The 21,549-nt window shown below is 42.8% G+C and overlaps 1 protein-coding gene across 1 annotated transcript in view; it reads left to right on the top strand.

The window, feature by feature from the left end:
• Window positions 1-21,549, top strand: part of LOC132264061 (ecdysone-induced protein 74EF-like) — a 35,348-nt gene that overhangs the window by 3,876 nt on the left and 9,923 nt on the right. The window contains exons 2-3 of the mRNA XM_059764121.1: window positions 11,892-12,095; window positions 17,214-17,435. Of these exons, the coding sequence (XP_059620104.1) occupies window positions 11,892-12,095; window positions 17,214-17,435 (426 nt within the window). The remainder of the gene's footprint in view (window positions 1-11,891; window positions 12,096-17,213; window positions 17,436-21,549) is intronic.

Raw genomic sequence — 21,549 nt, 5'->3', positions numbered from 1 at the left:
CATCGAGTGCGCTGCGCGGTGTTTGGCGAGATGAAAAACCATTAATAATATGAAAAATCATCGTCAGTTTGGCCCTGACCTACCTTAATAGTTTCACTGTGTGTTGGATTAATGTGTGTCCACTTCCACTATGGGATGAGGAAAAAATCATTTACATTCTGACGGTGGATTTTTCTTAATCATCGTCAGATGTGCCAAACGCCACAGAGTTCGAGTTCCTCTGAGTGCGCTGCAATTTGGAAGATATTAACACAGTTTCAGCGCGCTTTTTTTGGGCATTGAATGGCGTTTATTTTGGGTAGAAAAAGAGGGAAAAGGCTTTTTGTGTCTGGGTAGAAAAAAAGTGAAATCAATTTGTCAAATTAGTCCACCGCTGAACACGCACACAAGTGAAGAGTCATGAATAAATTTGAATAATTTCGACAGAAAATTTTTCCATTGAGAAAAATGTGTATTGAGTGACGACGTACAATTACATAATTTGCATAAATGTTTTCTTTCGCTTGCCAACACACAAAATCCAAAACCACCAGATTTAACTGTCAATTTAATTGTCCGTACAATTTGTGATTTTTCACCGAGTCTTCTGGGCGAGAAGTTCTATTGTTAGAATGCCCAGATGTTGCAGAGTGGAAGATCGCTCAATTGAGATGGAGAGAAAACTCTCCATGGAGTGAAGTCTGCGAGTAACGAGTGTGTAATTGCAATATCAATACAAATGAGGCACGATTAGATGGTCGAGTGGGTAAATATTTGAGCCATGTCTTGCGGACACTTCAAATAGCGCCAGCTTCTCAAGTTTTCACGCTTTGGCCGCTGGGCCAAGATATGATTTTCCTTCAGAATTTCCCTTTTCACTCGCCGATGCGCGTGTGTGTGTGTGTGTGTGGGTTTTTCGTCAATTCATAAACTCTCCTCAATGTGTGACTTCAGACAAATATAACTATAGTATTTTGAAGTGTTGTTGGTAGTTTTATACCAATAAAACAATTCAGGACAAGGTCATTTGCCTTTGCGCTCGCGGGTAAATTATCGAAAGAACACACAGAGTGTTTTTGTACACAGGCGAATGGTATAGTAAGACCCAATGTGTGGGTTTTCCTCCTCATCATTGTTGTCGCGGAAAAATTGCCTTATGATTAATCTCCTTTTTGATGCTTCATCACACAATAATGGCAAATATTGCTGCAACAATCCGCGAGAGTAAGAAAGAGAGAGAGAAACTTCCATTAAAGAAGTTTCGCGCGGAGATGGAAAAAAGGCACACAACTTGTGAAACATTCAACTATATGAGAATCTCTCAATTTCATCTCATCGTTAATGAGTCAAATAGGCACACACGTACTCGCTTGACCCCCACAAAAAGAGCCAAACGTGGAGAGACTCGCGCGATTTTGCAATCAGACGGAAATTGTGATTTAAATTTTTCTGAGTGTATATTGTTGTGGTGAAAAAATTAATATTCATAAATAAGTGGAAGAACGTGAATGCTAAAATAAGAGGAAGATGTTTCTATGACACTATTTTAAATGATTGTGCAAGAAATCTCTGTTGGTTGCATCAAATGATGAGCCGCTTTTTTTGTAAACATCTGTCTAGCCTAACTTGAGACAATTCTAAATCAACCTGAATCTATTATTAAGGCTTCTTAATTTGTATTTTACACCTTAATATTTAAGGTCTAAAGAAGCCTAGGTTTCGATGTTTGTTGAACAGATTTTGATTCTGATTCACTCTATGACAACTGAAATGATTATTCAAATCTCGCTGGTGATTTTACTGAAAAACGGACGTATCCGCATCGATAACCGCATACACACTGTGACAATCATGATCGCGTGAATGTCGAGTTAAATTCCTATTTGCTCTTGTGCCCTACGTAGCTTCACAGACACGTACGACTGTGACGAGGCGTCCGCAGGGCAGTAAACTCTATTGCGTTCAAGGAGCCAGCATCTGCTCCATCCGGGCTGTGCTTCCGATGGGATCCGCTGGATTGGCACAGTTCGGGCGCTTGGCTGTCTCTCTGGGTGGCGTGCCAGCAGAAATCAATGAGCAATTTGCCAGGGAGCGAAGCGCCACGAAGAGGGTGGCGCTCGTGGGGCGGCTATTCAATTGCACACTGCGACGGTGGGTGGGGGAAAATAGCTGGGAAATTGGGTTAGTGTTACAGTGACGGGGTTGTTGCATATAATTCATAAAGTGCATTCCGTTGTTACCAATCCTTCGAGCGCGCGCGCGCGCTCGCTCTTTTTCCCTACACAGGCCAAGGAGAACCTTCCCGCCAATGTGCGCCTTATTAATGGATATCCTCCACGATCTCACAGTTGCAGATGTTGCGATTTTTCTCCATTTTACGATCTTGTGCAATATTATTTATTGCATTTTTATCCTTCGACGCTCTCGTGTTTTGTGTACACTTCTCCTTTTGCAGTCGCAACCTCGATTTTGGATGTTATTTTGGATAAATGCTGAGAAGTGATTTTATGGTGTGTTCGCCTGACAAGCATCTTATTTCTCACTTCCCCCTTAAAATTTCACTGTGTATGAGCAAAGATGCAATTTTTACGATCGCGCTTCCTCAAGCGGTGAATGCATCGGAATTGAATGATTTTTACGAGTTCTTTTTTCTCACCTCACATTAACGATGTTGGAATGCATAGAAAGAAAACTGATTTTTCTGCGTCGATACTTTAATTGTGAGAAATTTCATTTTTTGATTCCAAACGCTTGTTTGCCAGGGTGAATTTTCTCTCAGGGCATGTCAACGGAAAAGTGATGAATTGGCAGATTTTTCTGTCCTTGGTTTGGGGTTGGAAAAGAGCCATCGTGAGATGTTATGGCATTTCCTGTACCGCTAAAGTCTCGTCCAAGAGCGATAAAAAGAGCAGTAATGGCGCGAAAAAGCACCTTGAAGGTGTGAATTTTGAAATTTTTCACCAACACATGGAACAACAACAACACTGAAAGTATTACCAAATCGCGCGGTTCCACTTTGTTGTCTTTCAGCATCTTCCTCGGGGAATATGAATCATAAATTAATTTTTATACCACACACATTCTTCAGGTCTCACACTCTATTGTTCCTCCTTACTATGCACGCCCGGACCCTCCCCAAAGGCAGTCTCGTGAGTGATTTTGATGGAAATTTTCACTACGAGTCTGGGCCTGAAGTGCGTGTCTTACCTTGCGAGCATTGCGGCCCAATTGGGGTGTGCGAGCGAGAGGGAGAGGCAAACAGTGAATTTCAATGTGCGTCGCACTGTAATTGGACAAACGGAAATGGTACGTGTTTTGCATGCGAGTCGCGATGCCACCGCGACAGTCTGGGTCGCGGGGAAGGTGCTCATCACACAATCTCGTAATGTGTGTGGGCTGCCTTTTTGGGGGGGGGAGTGAGAAAGACGCAGACAATTTCGCCTTCTTCTTGCGTCTCCCATTGCGGCTCTATTGTGCAGATGATTGTTGCAATCGCGCGCGTCCCACTGAAAAATCCACTGCGCGATGAGCAAAAGAAGGCAAAGTTGCTGAGGTTAAAGATGTTGTCGTGAAATTTTGCAATAGGCGCGCACACATTTGCCGAAGAACAAATGCTTTGGCTTTGGAATTGGATGCCGATTGTGTTGAGTGATCTGGAAGAGATGAAGCTTCCTTTGAAATTGAACTTCATTACTGAGATATGAAGTCCATATATATATATTTCATTCTTAAATGCCATTCGGATTCCGTCACTCCTGCTGTTGCTGCTCTGGAACCCTTCTTTTGTGGCTGCTTCAAGGGAATGTGCGCGAGAGTGTCCTTTAACAATTTGAGAAAACTCAATTTACTCATAATTTCACTGGAATTTCTGTGCTTAATAACACAATGAAAACGTTCCTAAACACATTGCAAGGACAAAATTAAATTTCCCGGAAAATTGACGATATTTTTATTGATTCAGACCACATTTTTTCATGAGAGAATTGACTTTTTACTACGTTATCTTACAAATTCTGCATTTGTCATCTATTAAGTAACTTTATGTCACAATTTCTCAAAGAGAATTTCTGGATTATTCAGTCGTCTGAGGGATTAACATAGTCAAATACTATAAGAATGTTGTCAGGTTTTCCATAAAATCCCACATCTTCAATGGAGGCGCATTTTTTTCCTCCACAACTTTGCTAAATTTATGCCAACCGAATTGATCATCGTGACTCTACATTAATTTTCTCTCCACATACCGTCTCATAAATACATAATGTAATGTCCGGAGAGGGAAATTAATTTTTTCGTAAACCGGTACTCGATTACTTCATCGCGAAATTGTGTGTGTGTCTGTCGTGCGGACAAAATAAAAACCACAACAAAAGGTAACGTCGCGGTGAAAAAAAAAGAAGCAGGTATTTTTCAAAAAAATGTGCAACATACAATTATACAGCATGAGACAAAGAAGTAGAGAAAAAAAGAGTCGTGAATGAGTGAGGCGATTAAAAAAGCTCGCCAAAAATAAATTGCAGAGGCGAGCAGAGAAGGAGAAAAAAAACGACTCAATTAAATTCACTTTCGATTTCAACGGCAATTGCGGATGAATTGAAAATTTGAAATTCCACACAGCAAAATTGGTAATTTAATGCATGAAGTGATGACCTAGAATTTGAAACTCGGTGAAAAATCACTTTTAGGCGGTTTTATTTAGGCTTTTCCTCTCGTTCTTGTTGTGCCGATTGTGGATTCAGAAAGTATGGCCAAGCTTCAGTGGCAATTTGTGGTCAAAGGCCAGCGACGGAGTTTGTGGTCCAATTTCGAATAAAACGAGCCACAGAAGCTCACTGATAAGTAGCGATTTTCGCCAACATCTTGTAGAAACTCGCGCTCTCGTGTCTCCTGTGCGCCTCCGGTGACGTTTCTTGTTGCACTGAAAAGTGCAGCGGAGTGAAAAATGCAATTGCGACGCTTTCCAAGAGTAGGTCAATGGAAAGCCCGACTCACCATCTTTGGCCGGTTTTTTGTCCGACACGACGCTGTCACAATGGCCAGAGCGCGCAATCTAATCATGCCAATAGAGTGGTCATGCGGTTATCATTTCACTTACCGAGCGCGACACTTTCATTGGCAATAAATTTCTTGTCTCGACAACATGCAGCATCTGCAGGTGAGGTGAAAAAGAAATCGAGATTTCTAATATTTTATTATATATATATGAATGGTGCACACACATACATAATAGGCTATGGGCAAAAATGCAATTTTCTCCATGCAATTGTTGGCTAAATTCGCTTTTATCTCTTCTTTTCTCTTCGTGCCCTCTTCTCCACCACTTTTTCCTCCACGCCCTCCAACACTCTGCAAGAGCCGTGGCAAGACTCCATCATCGTCAACACAGCAATAATAATGAATATTTCTATGGCCAATGTCGTCGCTAGCGACACGCAAGAAAATCGCATGTGCGTGAGTGTGGAATGAAAAGAAAAGTTTTGTAGAGGAGAAAAAGATGTGTTGCACACTTTCTGCATTCGCTGCACATACCTTCTGATCCACATTCGTGAAGGTGGATTTTCTTCTCATTCTGTGCGCGCACGAGAAGTCTTCAAGGTGACCTCGAGGATGCCACTGCAAATTGGCGTGGGCGATCAATGTGGGTGGGCGAGCGAGGGTGGGTGGAATTTGCAACCCTCTCGAGAGGGGGTTCCAGGTGGCTTTCCTTCCACTTCCAAGGACACTTTCCATGACTGCTCCCAAGACATGCTGACTGCAAGCATTGTGACTTTCATTGGGATTAATTTGCCGTGCTTTTCATGCATGACACGCAGTCAACAGTCTCGAAAAAGTCGCAGATATTGCAGTTGAATCGAGTCATTATAATTTTCAATTTATGCTCTTCTGAGATTCCTCTGTCCTTTTGAAGGTTCGGATTGTCAGATACCTGGTCTTCTCTGCCAAAATCCACTTCACTGGATAGAGAACAGTCTGTTTGGGTGTTTGGAACCTTAATCGAGTCTTGCTCCAACAATACTGAAAGCATATCATGACTACAGAACATACGCGAACGTCTATTGCTTGTAGATTCACTACAAAATAATTATACAAAGATACTGATAAGATAAAGGATTCGCACACCCATCAAAGAACAATTAATTACATTTTCATAATGAGATGTGTCATTCCTTATATACTTACTCCAATGGCAATGAACTGAAGATTCACATCGGTCACAGGTTTATTGCAAACTTATCGTGGTTCTTTTGATGTTATACCAGAAAAGTGACTTCGGGTTGTGTTGGTGCACACCACTTATTTGCTTGCTGCATCGAAAATGTCCCACTTACCTCATTTCCATCGATGCACATAGTGGGTATGTATATATGAGACTTCATTAAATAAATTCACATTCTGCCAGAGTCGAAATGTTCTCTCGCTCTCATGTGCAGCACACCACTCTCCTTTTCATGTGCACACGCACATTATGGGAAGGCGGGTGAGAGTGAAAGAGATCATATTGTCAAGAAATGGTGGGAATTTTTCACAATTTTCCCTTTTCGCGCTGAGAATGTGAGGGAAAATTGGTGAGTGGGCGGTGCATAATAGATACATTATGTGGCAAAGTTCATGAGTGGGAAGTACACTTTGATTTTACATTATGAATTTTATATATACCGTTCTCTTGATAAGAAGTCGCCAAGTGTGAAGGACAATTAATATCTTTTATATTGGCTATTGAGGGCAATGGGTCTGTGAATTAATCAGACAGATAAATGCATGTAGAGTCGCGAGAAGCTTGATAAGTCCACTTCCTGGGTGAAAATTTTTCCCAAGAATGCCACGCAAAGGGTGGCCGAAAAGCCTTAAAAAAAACTATCGATTTAGTCGCAAATGATGTGAGAAAGTGTCACAATAACAATAATAAAGTCCCAGGAGTCGTCTGAGGCTTTGTGTTGAGGCAATTTTTAAATACTTTTGAGGTCATAACACTCGGTATTGTGTGAGAAATCTGATTATTTTCATAATACGCCTTAGGTGACAAAACAATTTCCTGTTTCACATATTTCACCATTAAATGTTTTGTACAATGAAACACAGCGAAGTTTTTCATGTTGAGAAGAAGGGATCGTGAGCTATTCTTTTCCCTAGGAAACTGGCTCAAATCATACCAATACTCATTGTTTCCCTTCATCATTTTGCCTCTCAATGCTAAGGAGAATGCAAAGAGGGTGAAAATAAATGCACTCTCAGCTTCTTCACTGGGCATTTTCGCTAACTTTTAAGCGGCAGTTCTTGAGAAATTGCGAAGGTTAGGAGTGTGTTTGGACTGTCTTTGTGAGTTTTATTTTTTCTGAGTGCAGCAAATGTCGGAACAATGTTGTGTGTGGCCATCAAAATTGCTAGAAATTTTCTCTCTGTGCACTTTTTTGCATAAACTTTCTTCACTACTTCACTTTTCAAAGAGAAAATCCACCTTCTCCGGATGAAATGCATAATATGCATCCGACATCAAAGAGATATTCCAAAAGTGCATTTTCTATTTTTACCCACATAAAATGGATTCTAGATCGCGCGTCTTTCTGGCAAGCAATGCCAATTAATTTTCATGAAATAGGCAATTTGGGTGTAAACTTGGGCAGTTTGGTGGAGGCTCGAGATTCGTGGAATCGCGTCGAAAGTGCGCGGCTTCTTGGCTAAATGTCTCTAGGAGCGGAAGTGAAAGTAATATTAGCTGTTCTTGCAATTCACTCTCCCCGCGCGAGAGTCTTGTGTGCAAATCCACTTCGCAGCAGCACTTAAATTGCAATGTGGTGAATACACAGGCGATGTTCAACTATCGAAGCAATAAGCCTTGACCCAGTTTCCATCCAACCAACACCGAAGCCAACATTAGCTTGTATAGAGTGCATTTTGTGTCGTGTAGTAAAGTTAATTGGTTGATTGTGAGCGACACTGTCAAGATGCAGTTTTTCTCGTTTTTATTCCCACTCTGGGAGTGCTTTATCAAAAAAAAAGGAGAAGTAATTTAATAAAAATCGTGGACGTGTCGCGAAAGTCTGTCCACATGTAATGGTATTGATTTTCTGGCAGTGTGTCGAGTCGAATCGATTGAAAAGTCATCCCTGAGACGAGCGTATGGAAAATTGCATTATTAATTGTTGCTGGTTATATCGAGGAAGTTGCTGGATGGCCCAATTTCCCTCCTTTGGCTCCTGCTGAATTACTCATGAGACGTGTGAGAAGTCTATTTGGTGTATTTTTAATGAACACACCCCACTGAGTCGAGGAACACAATAAACTTCGACCTAGGAAAGGTATTTTCTGTAATCGATAGTTTTTTCTCTGCCTTTCACAATCCTACACCCCACGGACTATTTAACAGACTCCCCAAGTGTGTACGGACTTTTTTTCTCAAGGGAACACTCGGCCAATCGTATCAACAAGTTTATCCTTCAATTGAATAAGGAAGCAGTGTTAGAAACCTGAATCGATGAGGCCGAATTGGGTTGAGGACAGAACAAGTTTGAGAGGCAACTTTCAAATTCAAGAGTCTGCAGAGAAAGTGCAGAAAAGCCCTTCAATGCGGAAGAGATAAATCAAGTAGTGACACAAGGTCAGAAAACGATGAGATGCATATCAAATTGTGATCAATGGGCGGAGCGTGTGAGTGGGCGGAGCCAAAATAATTCAAATCCACTCTTTTTGCGTCCTTCAGACACAAAAAAAAAGATCTCGTGTCTCGCACTTGGGCGGAATGTGTGTGCTCTTGTGAAAAGCCTCAACATGGAAAATCCACTGCTCAGTGGCGCTTTCCCATTGCCGAAGCCACTTTCGAAAATGCTCTCATGCCACATATCTAGCATTTTCCCACTCTATATATCGAGAGAAAACTGATGCGCAGAGAAAACTTTCACCCAACTCTCATTTTCATTTTCCCCCGGCATTGATTTGATTGTATGCAACGCCCCGGCGTGTGCGCCACCCGCGGGTGGGCGCAGGGTGTGGGTGGCGCGCCCGCTCGGCCAGGCTTCGGGCGGCGTCGCGTACGAAGCGGCCGCTGCCCCCGGCTGGGTGCGTCGGAAGTGTAGCTGGGGCGGCCGATCAATACGGCTAGACGAGCGCGCCCCAAACCCCCGGGCCGCCCCCGCAACTGCCGCCCACGCCGCGTCTGCGGCGCGTTTTTTCGGCAAGGGTGAACCTGTGGGGTTTGACAATGCGCCCGCCGCTGGCGTCAATCGTCTGGGGCGCAGAGCTTTCGGCCCCCGTCAGAGGGTGGGCGTTTGTGCTTTCGCTCCACTTTTTTTGCTGCCCAGCCACCCTCAGCCAGGCGCTTGTTTACCGCCGTCACGGAGCATTTCTGTTGATTTTGACCACTGAAAGTGAAAGCGCTCCCGCACGAGGACAGGCGCCGAGATGCATTTTATTGGTGCCACGAGAGCCAAGCCAGACTTTTCCCATAAAGAAGCCACCCTTCGGGCGTGTGTGTGGGTGGGAAAATTTCGACAACGTCTGCTGAGTTAATCACTCTCTTCGTCTCACATTAAAAGTCATACTTGTTGACGTGTAGATTTTATTGCTCGCTCGCTGTCGCAAGACGGTGGAGTTACTCTGCAATCAATCAAAAGTCACTTTCAGTCCTTTTAGAGATAGAAGCTAAAAAAAATGGTTCTGGGATTGTGACATGTTCAGCAAAGTTGGTGAAAATGCTAATGTCTTTCACTTATAGCTGAAATTAGTGTGAAAATTCTCTGCATTTTATTATTAAACTCAGTTTGAATCTCTTGAAGTCAGGATAAAAAGTCGAGCATTTTGCGATTTTTTGCATCTTCGCACTTGCTTTTTGCACCGGATTTATTCTCTCCGTTTCTCCATTGCGACACTCAACATCCCGGTGGTTTTGCAGTCCCACTGAGAGCGCAAAAAATGAGATAATTCGCGATCATCAGTCATCTTGTGAATTTTTATGCAATGATTGATGCTTGACGATCATTTCAAATTTTTCGCCTATAAATAAAGGAGTACAAGTGAATTCACTGCGCTGAAAATGTGAGCCAATAATCGAAATTGGATTTCTCAGTAATCTCTTCACCTGTGTTCTTTTCACGGACGGAAAACTTCAAGATGAAGCACGTCAAGCAATGAGCAAATGCGGGTTAATATGAGATTATCGGAGTATTCAATGTGTGATTAATATTCCATTTGGCTAATAAATTCACGCGTACTAAAACTTTCCTTTCATATTGTCTCCCAACTCTGTCTCACTGGTTAGAGATTTAAAGACAAAAAAAAAGACTGGTGCTTGTATTCTACACTTTTCATTCATGAAATTTCGCAAGTCAAACTCTTGTCTCTGCATTTATTTATCTAGTGCTGCGCGGCTGAATAATTGCGTTTCTACTATTTGGTTTTTGGCAAAATCAACTCGATGTTGTTGAACTAGTTCGCATTTTGCTGCAGAGACAATGACTGGTGGACACACACTTCCTCATCAAAGCGCCTAACCTAGTTTAGGTTTTGGGTGATCTTTCAAACACCTTAACCCCGTTTCGCGTGCATCTCTGAGGTGTTTGCATCAATGATGCGCGGCGGCAGTTTGCCAATTCCTGGCCATAGACTCACTGGCAGACCCGCCGAAGATATTTGGCACATCCGAAATCTTTTCCGCAATGAACTTCGCATCACTTTCGCTCTCGATGGATGAAGCGAAAGCGCGCGCGGTTTTTGGCCAAAATGCGTGGCCCGCCAAAAATGGCTGCATTCTCTTCCTCGTCCGTTCGCGAAGTGCTGCAATAAAAATTACCGCACAAACGAATTATTTATGAGGTGTGCGCGCGCGGTGTACAAAAAAGAGCGACGAGAAAAACGCTCGTGAGCTGACAAGCAACCTACTTTTTCGGTGATTGTGTAATCCGGCAAGAGAGCTTGGAAGTCTCTCGTCAGTGGGCCAGAGAGCGTCTTTGGGCGCGCGCTGCTCATATTCAAAGACGATCGATTCGGCGATGTGCGATGGATCACTTAATGATATAATTCGGCGGTAAAGTCATGCCTCAACACCTCGCGCGCCGCGATGAGGATCAAATTGGAATGCGCGGAGATCCAGAGAATGACTGAAGGCGGCAAATGATTTTGTATCAATTGCCCTGCAATTTATGGGTGTCAAAACAACTGACCGATTGGCAAAGTACACATCACTTTTGGGCACTGACCGCCCGGCAGACGAGGAGTGCGTGAAAACACGTTTTCGGCTGTTGGGCTGCCGAAAAATTTCACTTTCAACAATTGAAGCCATTGAAGCTCTTGCGGCAATTTTCATGATGAATTTCTTCAATGTGGCAGAAGGAATGCAATTGAGCCGACGACGAAAGTGAAGATCAAAGTGGTTTTATTTTCCGCGTGCTTCGTGACTCGTCGCCAAATTGGTTGTGTTTGTGCTGACTGAGGATGTGCAATGGCATCTATACAGAGTGTCCAATTAGCACAGAAGGTCGAATTGCACATCTCTTTTTCTCAGGTGAAGAATTTTCGCAATATTGGCCAACACACGGTTCTTTTTGTCGTGAAGTCAACAATTAAGAGCCACGGTAAATTGGCGTGAAGAGCACAGCAAGTAAAAGAGCCATGTGGTTTCCCAACATCTCAACAGATGATTCACAATTGTTGAGATGAGACAGAAATATTCCACAAATTGATGCTTTTCCTGACTGGAAATAAGCTTTCGGTGTGATTTTCACCTTGCAGCAATGAATTTGCGTATTGATTGATAATGTTTGAATGAAAATTGCATAGAGAAATATAATATTATTATGTCTTGTTAGAAGATAGTTAGACGGTCAAGTTTTTCTCTTTCCAAAGGGCATTTGACCCTGATTTCTCTCTCCCGATTTCACGAATTTGCCAATTGACCGCTTCTCTTCTCGTTCTTCTTGCAGTGAACACAGAAATTCCCATCTTGCCACAGTCGCCGAGTCCGCCACCACAGCAGAGGATCTCGTCAGCATCAATACCCGCGGCAAGTGCAAGCAATGGCCACCACCAGGGACCACCGCCTCACCGGCAACTCCTCCACGGGCTGCTGAGCGGAGCGCCGATCCATTCAGCGCCATACCACAGAAACTACAGCACGTCCAGTACAGGTAAACTCCCGCCAATCTCAAGTGCATGTCCAGGAAGTGTCACTGAAGTATGGCCCGAAAACACCTCAGAAATCCAGTCATAGCAAAAGAAATCGTTGCAAGACATTTTTCTCATGACGAAATGTCACAGTCATCGCAGGTATTGAATATAGATGTGGACAGAAATGCAGCCTGCAGCGTTACAAAGCGCTTTTGCAGGCAACAAATAAATCATAATTTTATCAGCTGCCTTCATTTCTCGTCTTCGACGGGACAAGAACTCGAGATTCAACCTCTCCCCCGCTGACATGAAGCACCTGTAAGGGATGATTCGCCCCTCGCACCCAGGCATTTGGGCTGTTTTTCGCACAAAGAGATCCGAAATTTGCTCAGTGGTGCAAATCTCAAGGGTTCCCATGGCGCATCTCGCATGAAAAAAAGGGTCACTCTGTGTTGCCCTCGAATCAAATATTACACCCTGAGTTTTGATTATAAATCCTTGTTGCATTCTCCTGTAGTTTTATATAAAAATCCCAGCTCTTTCATGCCTCACAGTCGGTAGCGAATCTCTCGCTTGGCTACCGAACACTGCCTCAGCTTCCAGGTAGAGAGAAAGAGCGAAAGGAGTGCAATGGAGAGACGCGTCTAATGCACCCAAAGTTGAATGGATAATCCACAGGGTGAAAGAGAGAGAGAGAGAAAGAGGCACAAAAAGCATCTCTGGCATTGTTGGACAAGGATTTTATACTGATGTCGTGCAAATAAATGCAATTTCCAGTGACAATGGGTGAAAGAGTGAAATCCCCTTGCAGTACAAAAAAGCAGCAGATCCTGCCGAATTGGATCAGAAGAAAGGATTTTATTATGTCGGATTTCTCTGATCCTTTTCCTGATGGCTCACATTTTGAGGTTTGCCTCCTTCGCGATTGAAACTGGGTTAAGATTTCACCCTCTCAACAGTTAGACGTTTGAAGATTACCGCTAAGATCCGCTGTTAGGTTGCAGGAACAGTAATTGATCATCAGCTATTGAACAATTTTGCGAACTTTTTCGCACTACAAGCAAACATACAATGAAACATTACAGTCTTTGTAGCTTCATTTGGCGCAGACTGTCCTCGAAATGTGTCAAAATAATTGTGCAAAATGTTATTTATAGTTGCATCTTTTCAAATAATTAACATAATTTTAAGAAAAATCACAAAACTCTCGCAACAAAGGCAAGTTTGGACGTGAATAGTTAGGATTCTCGGTGGTTTGTGAACAAATCACACCATTTTTGGTTGTCTTTTCACTTTCAAATTGCCCTCACTCGGTGTCATTTTCTGTGTTTGCCGAAGGGATTTGCCACAGAGGAGTCCTGAAGCAGCAACAAAGTCCTCTTGAGTGGACAGATGGACACATGCGTGGGTTGCTTGAGTGATTGCATTTCGAGTTGCGACACTGAGGGTAGGAAAATTGCACAAAGCGTGTCAATTTGTGGATGGCAAAGGGTTGCCGAGCGGCAAGTGAGGCAGCAAACGGGAGGATGCAGATGCTGATCTTCGGGACCAATAGTGTCAATAGGATGGGTGTGGTTCGGAGCCAAAATGCAATTATTGAGCCCTCTTGTGACACATCGAGAGCCAATAGGCATTTCACTTTCACCCTCGGAGGATGTCTGGCGAGAAGTGACTGATGGTTTTCACCTCTTTCACTCTCACTTATCCGTCTTTTTGCCATGGCAAATATTTGGGTGCATCTTTGTCGGCGACTCCTGTCCATCTGCAGCACAATCTGCCCTGCTTTGACACTGATTATCCCCTGGCGAATTCCCCAAAAATGCGACAATAGAAGGTGGTTTTTCGCTGGTGCACCTTTCATAGCACAAAGAGACGAGTGCATGAATTGTGGATTTTTGGCCAGAAAAACACCTTGTCTTCCCTCCCGGGAGAGCTTTAAGCCATCTGCGAGCAACGTATTTTCTCAAGATAATATTCCACGCATTGTGCGATGCTTGCAACACATTCGGACGTAAGATGAAAAATCGCGCATTTCCCAATGCAATTCAATTTGTCTTGTGGAAATGAGATTCAAAAGTTTCACTCTTTTTTTTCGGGGAAGACGAATGGCGCACTAAATAAAATCCATTGTTTAACTTCGCGGTCGATTACTCATAATTTTGAAACGTGCTCAACAAAAGGATGGACAGCTGAAAAAGTGAGAAGAGATTCCTGCCTTGGCATGAGGAAAATGCCTGGACAAGAACGAGTTCCGGGCATTGAGAGAGAGAGGAAATTCCAATGCAAATGAACTTGAAACGTCGCAGGAGACCATCAAAAGGAGTCCTCAATCCTTATTTGCATTATCTTCCTCCTTTTTTTTCTATCCTTGTGTGCCCTCAACCCGGATTCTCTCACAGGGATGCCCATTAATGCTGGTATTGTGCCGGAGTGACCGTTGGTCAAGCGATGAATCAATTTGAGGAAAAGTCTCTCTGCGCGAGATTTGAGTTATTTGAACATGGGCATTTGAGAAAAATGTTATATGCAAATCATTGTCCTGCCTTGCGCGCTCGTAAATGCGGAACAGAATAATCACGGAGGGCGCCGAGGCCGAGGGGACAACTGATATGCGATTCGAATTGACCATCGGTCGAAAGAGGGAAGAGACAACTCATCCCCGATTGCTCGGCCACTATCTCATCCCTAAGCATATGTCTTCCTCTTGCGATTGTGTGTTTTTTTTCGTGGGAATTCCCTTGTGGAATCCCTTCACGGTCATCTATTAAACGGGTGGAATGAGACAAATTTTCTAGCTCTTCCGAGCACATCGTTATGGCTGGGTCATAAAAGATTCAACCAGTTTTGGTGAGACAAGACGCTGAGGGCTTCCCCATAATAATAGTTCATGAAAGATGTTGATTATTGTCACGATAGAGCTTCCTTTTATCGCGCCTTATTAGCTTGCTATGCAATCTTATCCAAACTGAGCGAGAAATTAATTGCTTTAGAACAAAACCGTCTTCAAAGAGTCAATATTGAGCTTAAATTTACGATTTTGGAGTGAATTTTGGAGCTCAACTCGAGACTGAACTTCCTGAAAGTGATCTTCCTGTCAACATCTTCATCAGGAGAGGGAAAGTTGGAGTGACAGTAAAGTTGTGTATGAGCGCTCATATGAGGCCTTAATCTTGTTTATTAACACCCGTCGAGACTTTGGCCTGTTTTCGGCCACTATCAGGACAATCTTTGGGCACAACTTCCGCTTCTGCCCGCGCCACAGGGCGAGAATGATGGATTCCCATGGGCATGAGGGATGGTGTGCAAAGAAAGAAGTGGTAAAGAGACGCCTTGATGAAATCATGAATAATTTCAGCCCCCCAGAAACTTTCTATATAAATTTCCTAATTTCATCCATCCTCTTGTCGCATCTCAATTTTCATCATGTATTCTCCACACACACACTGGCTCGAGGTTGGGCGAGAGAAGAGTCTATAAATTGTAGTTGGGATATTGTGTCCATACGGCGGTATCTAATTTCTAAATCTCTAACCTGTCCCTTGAATTTTGAGCGAGTCGACCGGTGGGATACACTATTAAAATATTTACATCCTTATGTGAAATTCGTCTCTGAGGGATCCCGAAAGTATGTCCAGGGGATGTCCCTGCGATGGTGTGTGTGTGTGTGTTTTGAGGAAAGAAAACTGGTCAACGAGCGCTGACCTGGTGTGACCTTGCGTTTTTTAATAAAATGATTAATAGCTTTTAGTCGACGACGTTATATTACACATCCCTCGGACAACTTTTCTCCTGAGACTTCCCTCCTTGTCAACTGGTTCCATTAATGTTGAATCCTCGTCGTCAATTTTGCATGTGGACGGAAAAGGGTTTCCACACGCCGTCCCGCTCGCTCGCACTGTCATTGCGCCACAATTCCGCGATGGTCAGTGTCCACATGTTCCCTCTGGCTCTGACCCTCGGGCGACGCGAAAGACACATCCTCACGGAGATAATTCCATCAAATGGACACTGCGCTCGCTGAATTTCCACTCGAGCTTCTTCCTTGCGTTTGGTGCATAAAATAAAACTTAATGATCATTCAGAGAATGTTTCACCTCATCGTCCCATTTGTCCTCAGGCGCGGATGCCAAACCCCGTGGGCGCCCAACGGGACGGGGATGGTGAATAATTCAGGAATGGATCCCACGTCGAGTGTAGTTTAATTTTAAGTTTAATTAGACAAGGGTGGATGGGTGAGAGATGTGTGAAAATGGAAATTGTGTGACTTCATCCCGCGTGAATATTCCATTTTTCAGTATGGAAGGGAAGGATGTGCTGTAAGAGGGCGATGTTATAGAATTAAATGGAGAGTAGTTTCATGTGTTGTGCAGAATGTGAAGTGCAGAATTTTCCCATGTTGCGCGTGCCTCTGTGTGTGTGTGTGGATTTCCCTGCACAGTGTGAAAGTTCAACAGAGGACGAAATCAACATGGGAACACTTCTTGCAATGCGAGAGATGCAATTCAATTTTAGTGAGATGCACTTCTTTTTGCCACTTCACAATGTCCCTGAGATAGATTCTGCTAATTAAACTGAGGGAGTGAATAGAGTTTTCCTCAGCGGTATCCTTCCTCGGTGATTTATAGCCAGGAGGAAAAGTGTGAAGGACGGATGAGGACGAAGGCCAATCTTGAGGTTATCTTACAGGAATTTAGATGAGCAATTTCAGGATTCTTTTCAAGTACAGAAACAGGGAAATTGAAAATAGGCAAAAACAATTCTTAAGTACGCGAAAACTTTATCAGAAATTACAATAAATTCAATGTCTTAATGCACGAAATTAACAGAACAATACAATAAAATGTGCTACAAATTAAGAATGACATGAAAGAAATAAATCCACATTATTTGTCATGGAAAATTTACATTCATTAAGCAATGTGAAAAACACAAGGGAAAATTCTTGATTTAAGTCCTCAATATTTCAATGTAATTCTAGTTTGACATCCTAAAATGTTATTCTGAGAGAAACTATGCATTTTCAGCATGTCAAAATCCTGTGAAATGCTTCAGTGACAGGACTTCCTGCGCCCCCCAAAGAGTCCACAATTTGGGCTGACCTAGAGCAATCTAATGACAAGTTTGCACTCTCGTTGCAGGTTCACTGCCACCGAGTCCGGCGGATAGTGGAGTCTCCGACGTGGACTCGTCCAGTTCCGGTGGCCAGCCGGCGTGCAGCGAGGAGCTGAAGGCGCGCCTCGGGATGCCGCCGCACTGCCCGCCTCAGGGCCACATGGCGCCCGGCACCTTCCTGCATCCCAACTTCTACCACAATTCACCGCCGCAATTACGTAATATATGGAATAATCGCAATGTATCACGTGAGTTGCCCAACATTCCACTGTTCTTCAGCCGCCCTCCCCGCGCCATTGTCCCCCAAACACTGAGAACTCATGCATTTTAACACTCTTCTTGGACTTTGGGAGTCGCATTGTTGTGATGGAGTAACTTCCGAATGAATTGCGTTTTATTTTTACACGCGTACCATTTAAAGCCCATTTTGAATGAAAAATTCAACATATATGCAATATTTGCTCTCGTTCGCGAATAATTTGTACTTCCGCTGGCGCTCTCTTTTGCACCCAAGTCACATTGCCGGGCTTTTTTTCCCATCTCTCGCGCTCATAGGACGCGAGGAAGACAAATAGCAAGCAACACAACTGCGAACGTACACAGAGTTGGACGAGGCGAATTTTGCATTTATACAGATTTTTTTTTATCGCTTTTCCATATTTACGTCTTGTTTTTTTTTATATTTATTTCGCCTCGCGATGATGGAATTGGGAACATGGAGAGTTTCCTCTGTGTTTTGAGCATCCGAAAAGGATGGTAATTTTTTCTCTTCTTTTTTCGTTAAACTCAGCAGAGCTGAAGAGCGCAGCGAAATTGCACAATTGCTATGTGAATTAATATACTGTGGAATATCACCAGTGTTAGAGGAGTAGAGCTGAAATTGTCTGTGAATTTTTTAAGTATTTGCTTAGCACACCGGAAAAGTGGTCGAGGCTGTATTTTTGGACAGAGTGCGAAGAAAAAGAAAAAAATATTCCGTCGAGAAGCGCGCGCTTTTCTGTTCTCATACAATATTCTTTTTGTGTGTCATTTGGCGCCAAGAAGACTTTGCAAAACTTCATTAATGAAGAGTGGTTTTCGCGGAAAGTTTCCTGCCGCGTCAACCAGTGTGGAGTTTTAGAGCACAGAGTTTATGATCTCTTTTGTGGGGCATCAATTATGAGTCAATCGGCGCGAAGAGGCGATCCTCCGCCGTGTGATATTTGGCGAATACAGTGCCAGGAAATGGCACAGAGTGGAAAAGAAGCATTCCTATAATTAATTCCGCTGAGAATGCCCGAGAGGCGTCCCAGAAAGTGCACAAACTGGGCGTTTGGTGGGCGAATTGGGTCGCACAATAGAGTGCTCATTCGATGTTAGCCAATGATGACTCGTGCAGATGATGTACAATAAATTCAATTAAATTTGTCATCGTGGGCTTCCTTCCTGTGTGCGTCGTGTACAAATCATTTCCGGCTTCCCGTTTTCATATATGACGATCCATGTTCCGCATCATTTTCGTCCGCAGCCACTCGCTATCACTCCAATTTCGGGTGCTGACGCGGTGTTATGATGCTTGATAAGCATAAATTAGTAGGGATTTTACGAGTTCAAATGCTCTAAGACTTCTGTGTCGGTCGTATTTCTAATTCATTCACCTGAATCTATCATTTTTCTTGGCAATTTTTCAAAATTAATTTATTATCTAAGTATTCTTTGTCACATGTGACATACAGTGTTGTGTGAGAAAATATGTCCACCTTAATTTATTTGCTAAAAGTGCCATTTTCCCAGAAAATATGCATTGCATTACATTGTCAAGTTTGATGCTCTTCAGCATTTGAGAGCTAAATAGTTCACACAGTGACAGAACAGTGTGATAATGCCTTTACATTTGCTTACTTAGCCATCAAACGATCCCAATTACTTCTGACGGAACTGTAGAATTTAAGCACCTTTCACGCTTTTGACACTTTCGCATTCAATTTGAACAGAAAAAGCCATCAAGAGAGTCTCGGAAAATTTATAGATTTATTTAGAAATAATATTTACTCAGCCCCGATTTGAGCGTTGATTTTTCCAACAAAATCAATCACACTGTCGGCAGTCTATCAACATTTCAGCCTCTCTCGCGGCTATTGGAAATTCAAAGAGTTTTTCCACCGAGTGAATTGCATATTCTGCCGTTCCTCAACCCCGCGCGATGTCGTTCGCTGTCTTCCCGCAGCATATTTTCATGTGCAATTGGTGAGTGTGTGGCCTTCAAAGTGCAAAAAAGCATTGAAATAGTCCAATACCCGCTTGGTGGGGTATTAATAACTTCTGAACGGCTCGTGCAAACCGAAGGAAGAGACTCGCTGACTGCTTGGGAAGTCTCATATGCCGACGGAGAGAGAGGTGGGAAAAATGTATGCACAAAGTGTGTGTGGAAGGGAAAAAGAAGTATATAACATTTGCAAAATGTGGAAACTATACAGAACGTGCTATTTAATTTGCCGTTCCGGGTGTTTGTTTGAATTAAAATGCGCGACGACTCGTCGAGACAAATAACAAAGAGAGAGAGACTTTGGCGGTGGACTATCGATGTGACACACAGAGGAATATTATGCAAATGCCATTTTTCGGTGGGCTCTTTTCCACTTTCACTATCACTCCTTTTTTTCTGGCCTCACTATCGCTTTCATTGATGATGGCGCTCTGGTGTTTTTGGGGCCAGAGTTTTGGCGGAAATGTGTCTGCACTTTTGATGGTCCAAAAGTGTGTGTGTTTGTGTATTTGTGGTTTGTTGATGGGGTGGAATGTCTGAAAAAAGCACTTTGACGTGATCTTTTGCTATTTTGACCACGACAGAAATTACACTGTGTGATATTTTTAGCGCTCGGCAGAAAAAATAGCTCATTTCTTATATGCACAAACACGATAAACTGCTCTTTCTCGCGGAATGTTGAGGTGTGTATTATATTAAAGCTTTTTGGCTTGAAGTATAGAGAGGAGAAGCTTGAACGTGTGTGCTGAGATTCTGATAAACAATCTTCGAATTCAGCGTGTGCAAAATTCACTTCTAATGTCAGATTGAGGTCATAAACACTGATTTTCGCCACCCATAAAATATGCCAAATTTATTTTTAATATTATTTTGAAGCAACACGACACGAATCTCATACTTTCTGCACTACATGTCAACCATCATCTTGTCTCTGCAAAATAGAGCAGCTTTTGCCATCCTTTCGCGCCATTTCTGGGGTCCAGAAAGTCCGAGACTTTTCCATCACACCTCAGGAAGTGTACATAATTTATTCGGTGTTCCTGACCTCCTCAATGACAAACTTTCGTCTCTCGCGATGTGTCGTCAAAGTGTGTATAGGTATGTGCGTGGAGAATTGGTCAGCCCCGGAAATCGATATCAATTTGGAAAACTTCTCTGCGGACACACAAAATTTATTTCTATAAATAATTCCTTCGCCACTCAATTGGGAGGGTTTTTTTCTCAAGTCGGAATGCCACGTGAATTTCTTCACTCTCTCTCTCTGCTTTATTATTTATTTTCACTCTTTATAAATTCTCGACTTTTCACACATATTCTCAGGCCTTTTTCGTGGCTGTTCGCAAAAATGGGCGGCGGGGAGAATGCGCGAATTGAAAGCAGGGCAGAAAGTCAATAATCGCAGTGAAAATGTCAATGGATTTATTTGTTACTCGTGCAGTTCTCAATTGAGCAATTGATTGCCCATTTCCGCGTTTTGAGAGTTGGGCTGGGGTGAAAAAATGCATTGCTTGGCGTTGTCATAATACTCACTCGAGTATTTGCATTGCGACAAATTTAGGAAAATTGTTTTATCAGAGGAATTCTTCAAGATCAATATGATAAATCTCCCCCAATGACTTGTTTCTCATTCAATATTTGCTCTAACCTAAGTTTGATGTGTTAAAGTGAAGAAAATCGATTGCAAAAATGATTTTTGTATGCTGTTTTCAATGTTAACTGGGGCGCTGGGGAGAGAAAAATGTTTCACAATCTATCATTTCCGTTCATGAGGAATCAATCTTGCTAAGTGTGTGACTTTGCATCGCGAAAGAGGGGAACAAATATCTCCGCGATACGTGATCACGATCTGTAGCTGACTGTGGAAATGGTGGGGAAAAAAAGTGCAAATTTGCAAAAATGCGATAAGCTTGATAGGAAAGTGTCAAAGACTTTCTTTCTCTCTGAGCTCTAAAATCATGATTCCGCGATCTTTTATCAGGAAAATGTGTTGGCGATCGCGATAATTGAGAGTTTAGTGACATTTGAGATGATGCGAGTGCATTATGAAAATTTCCTGCCACTCTCTTATCAGCGTCACTATGGCGAATGTGATCGATTTATTAGAGGTTATTAGCGGC

Source organism: Phlebotomus argentipes, unplaced genomic scaffold (genome assembly GCF_947086385.1).
Source record: "Phlebotomus argentipes unplaced genomic scaffold, Phlebotomus argentipes genome assembly contig_32, whole genome shotgun sequence".
NCBI classification, from domain to species: Eukaryota; Metazoa; Arthropoda; class Insecta; order Diptera; family Psychodidae; genus Phlebotomus; species Phlebotomus argentipes.
Note: the sequence above shows the minus strand (reverse complement) of the source record. Positions and strands in the feature narration are given on the sequence as shown.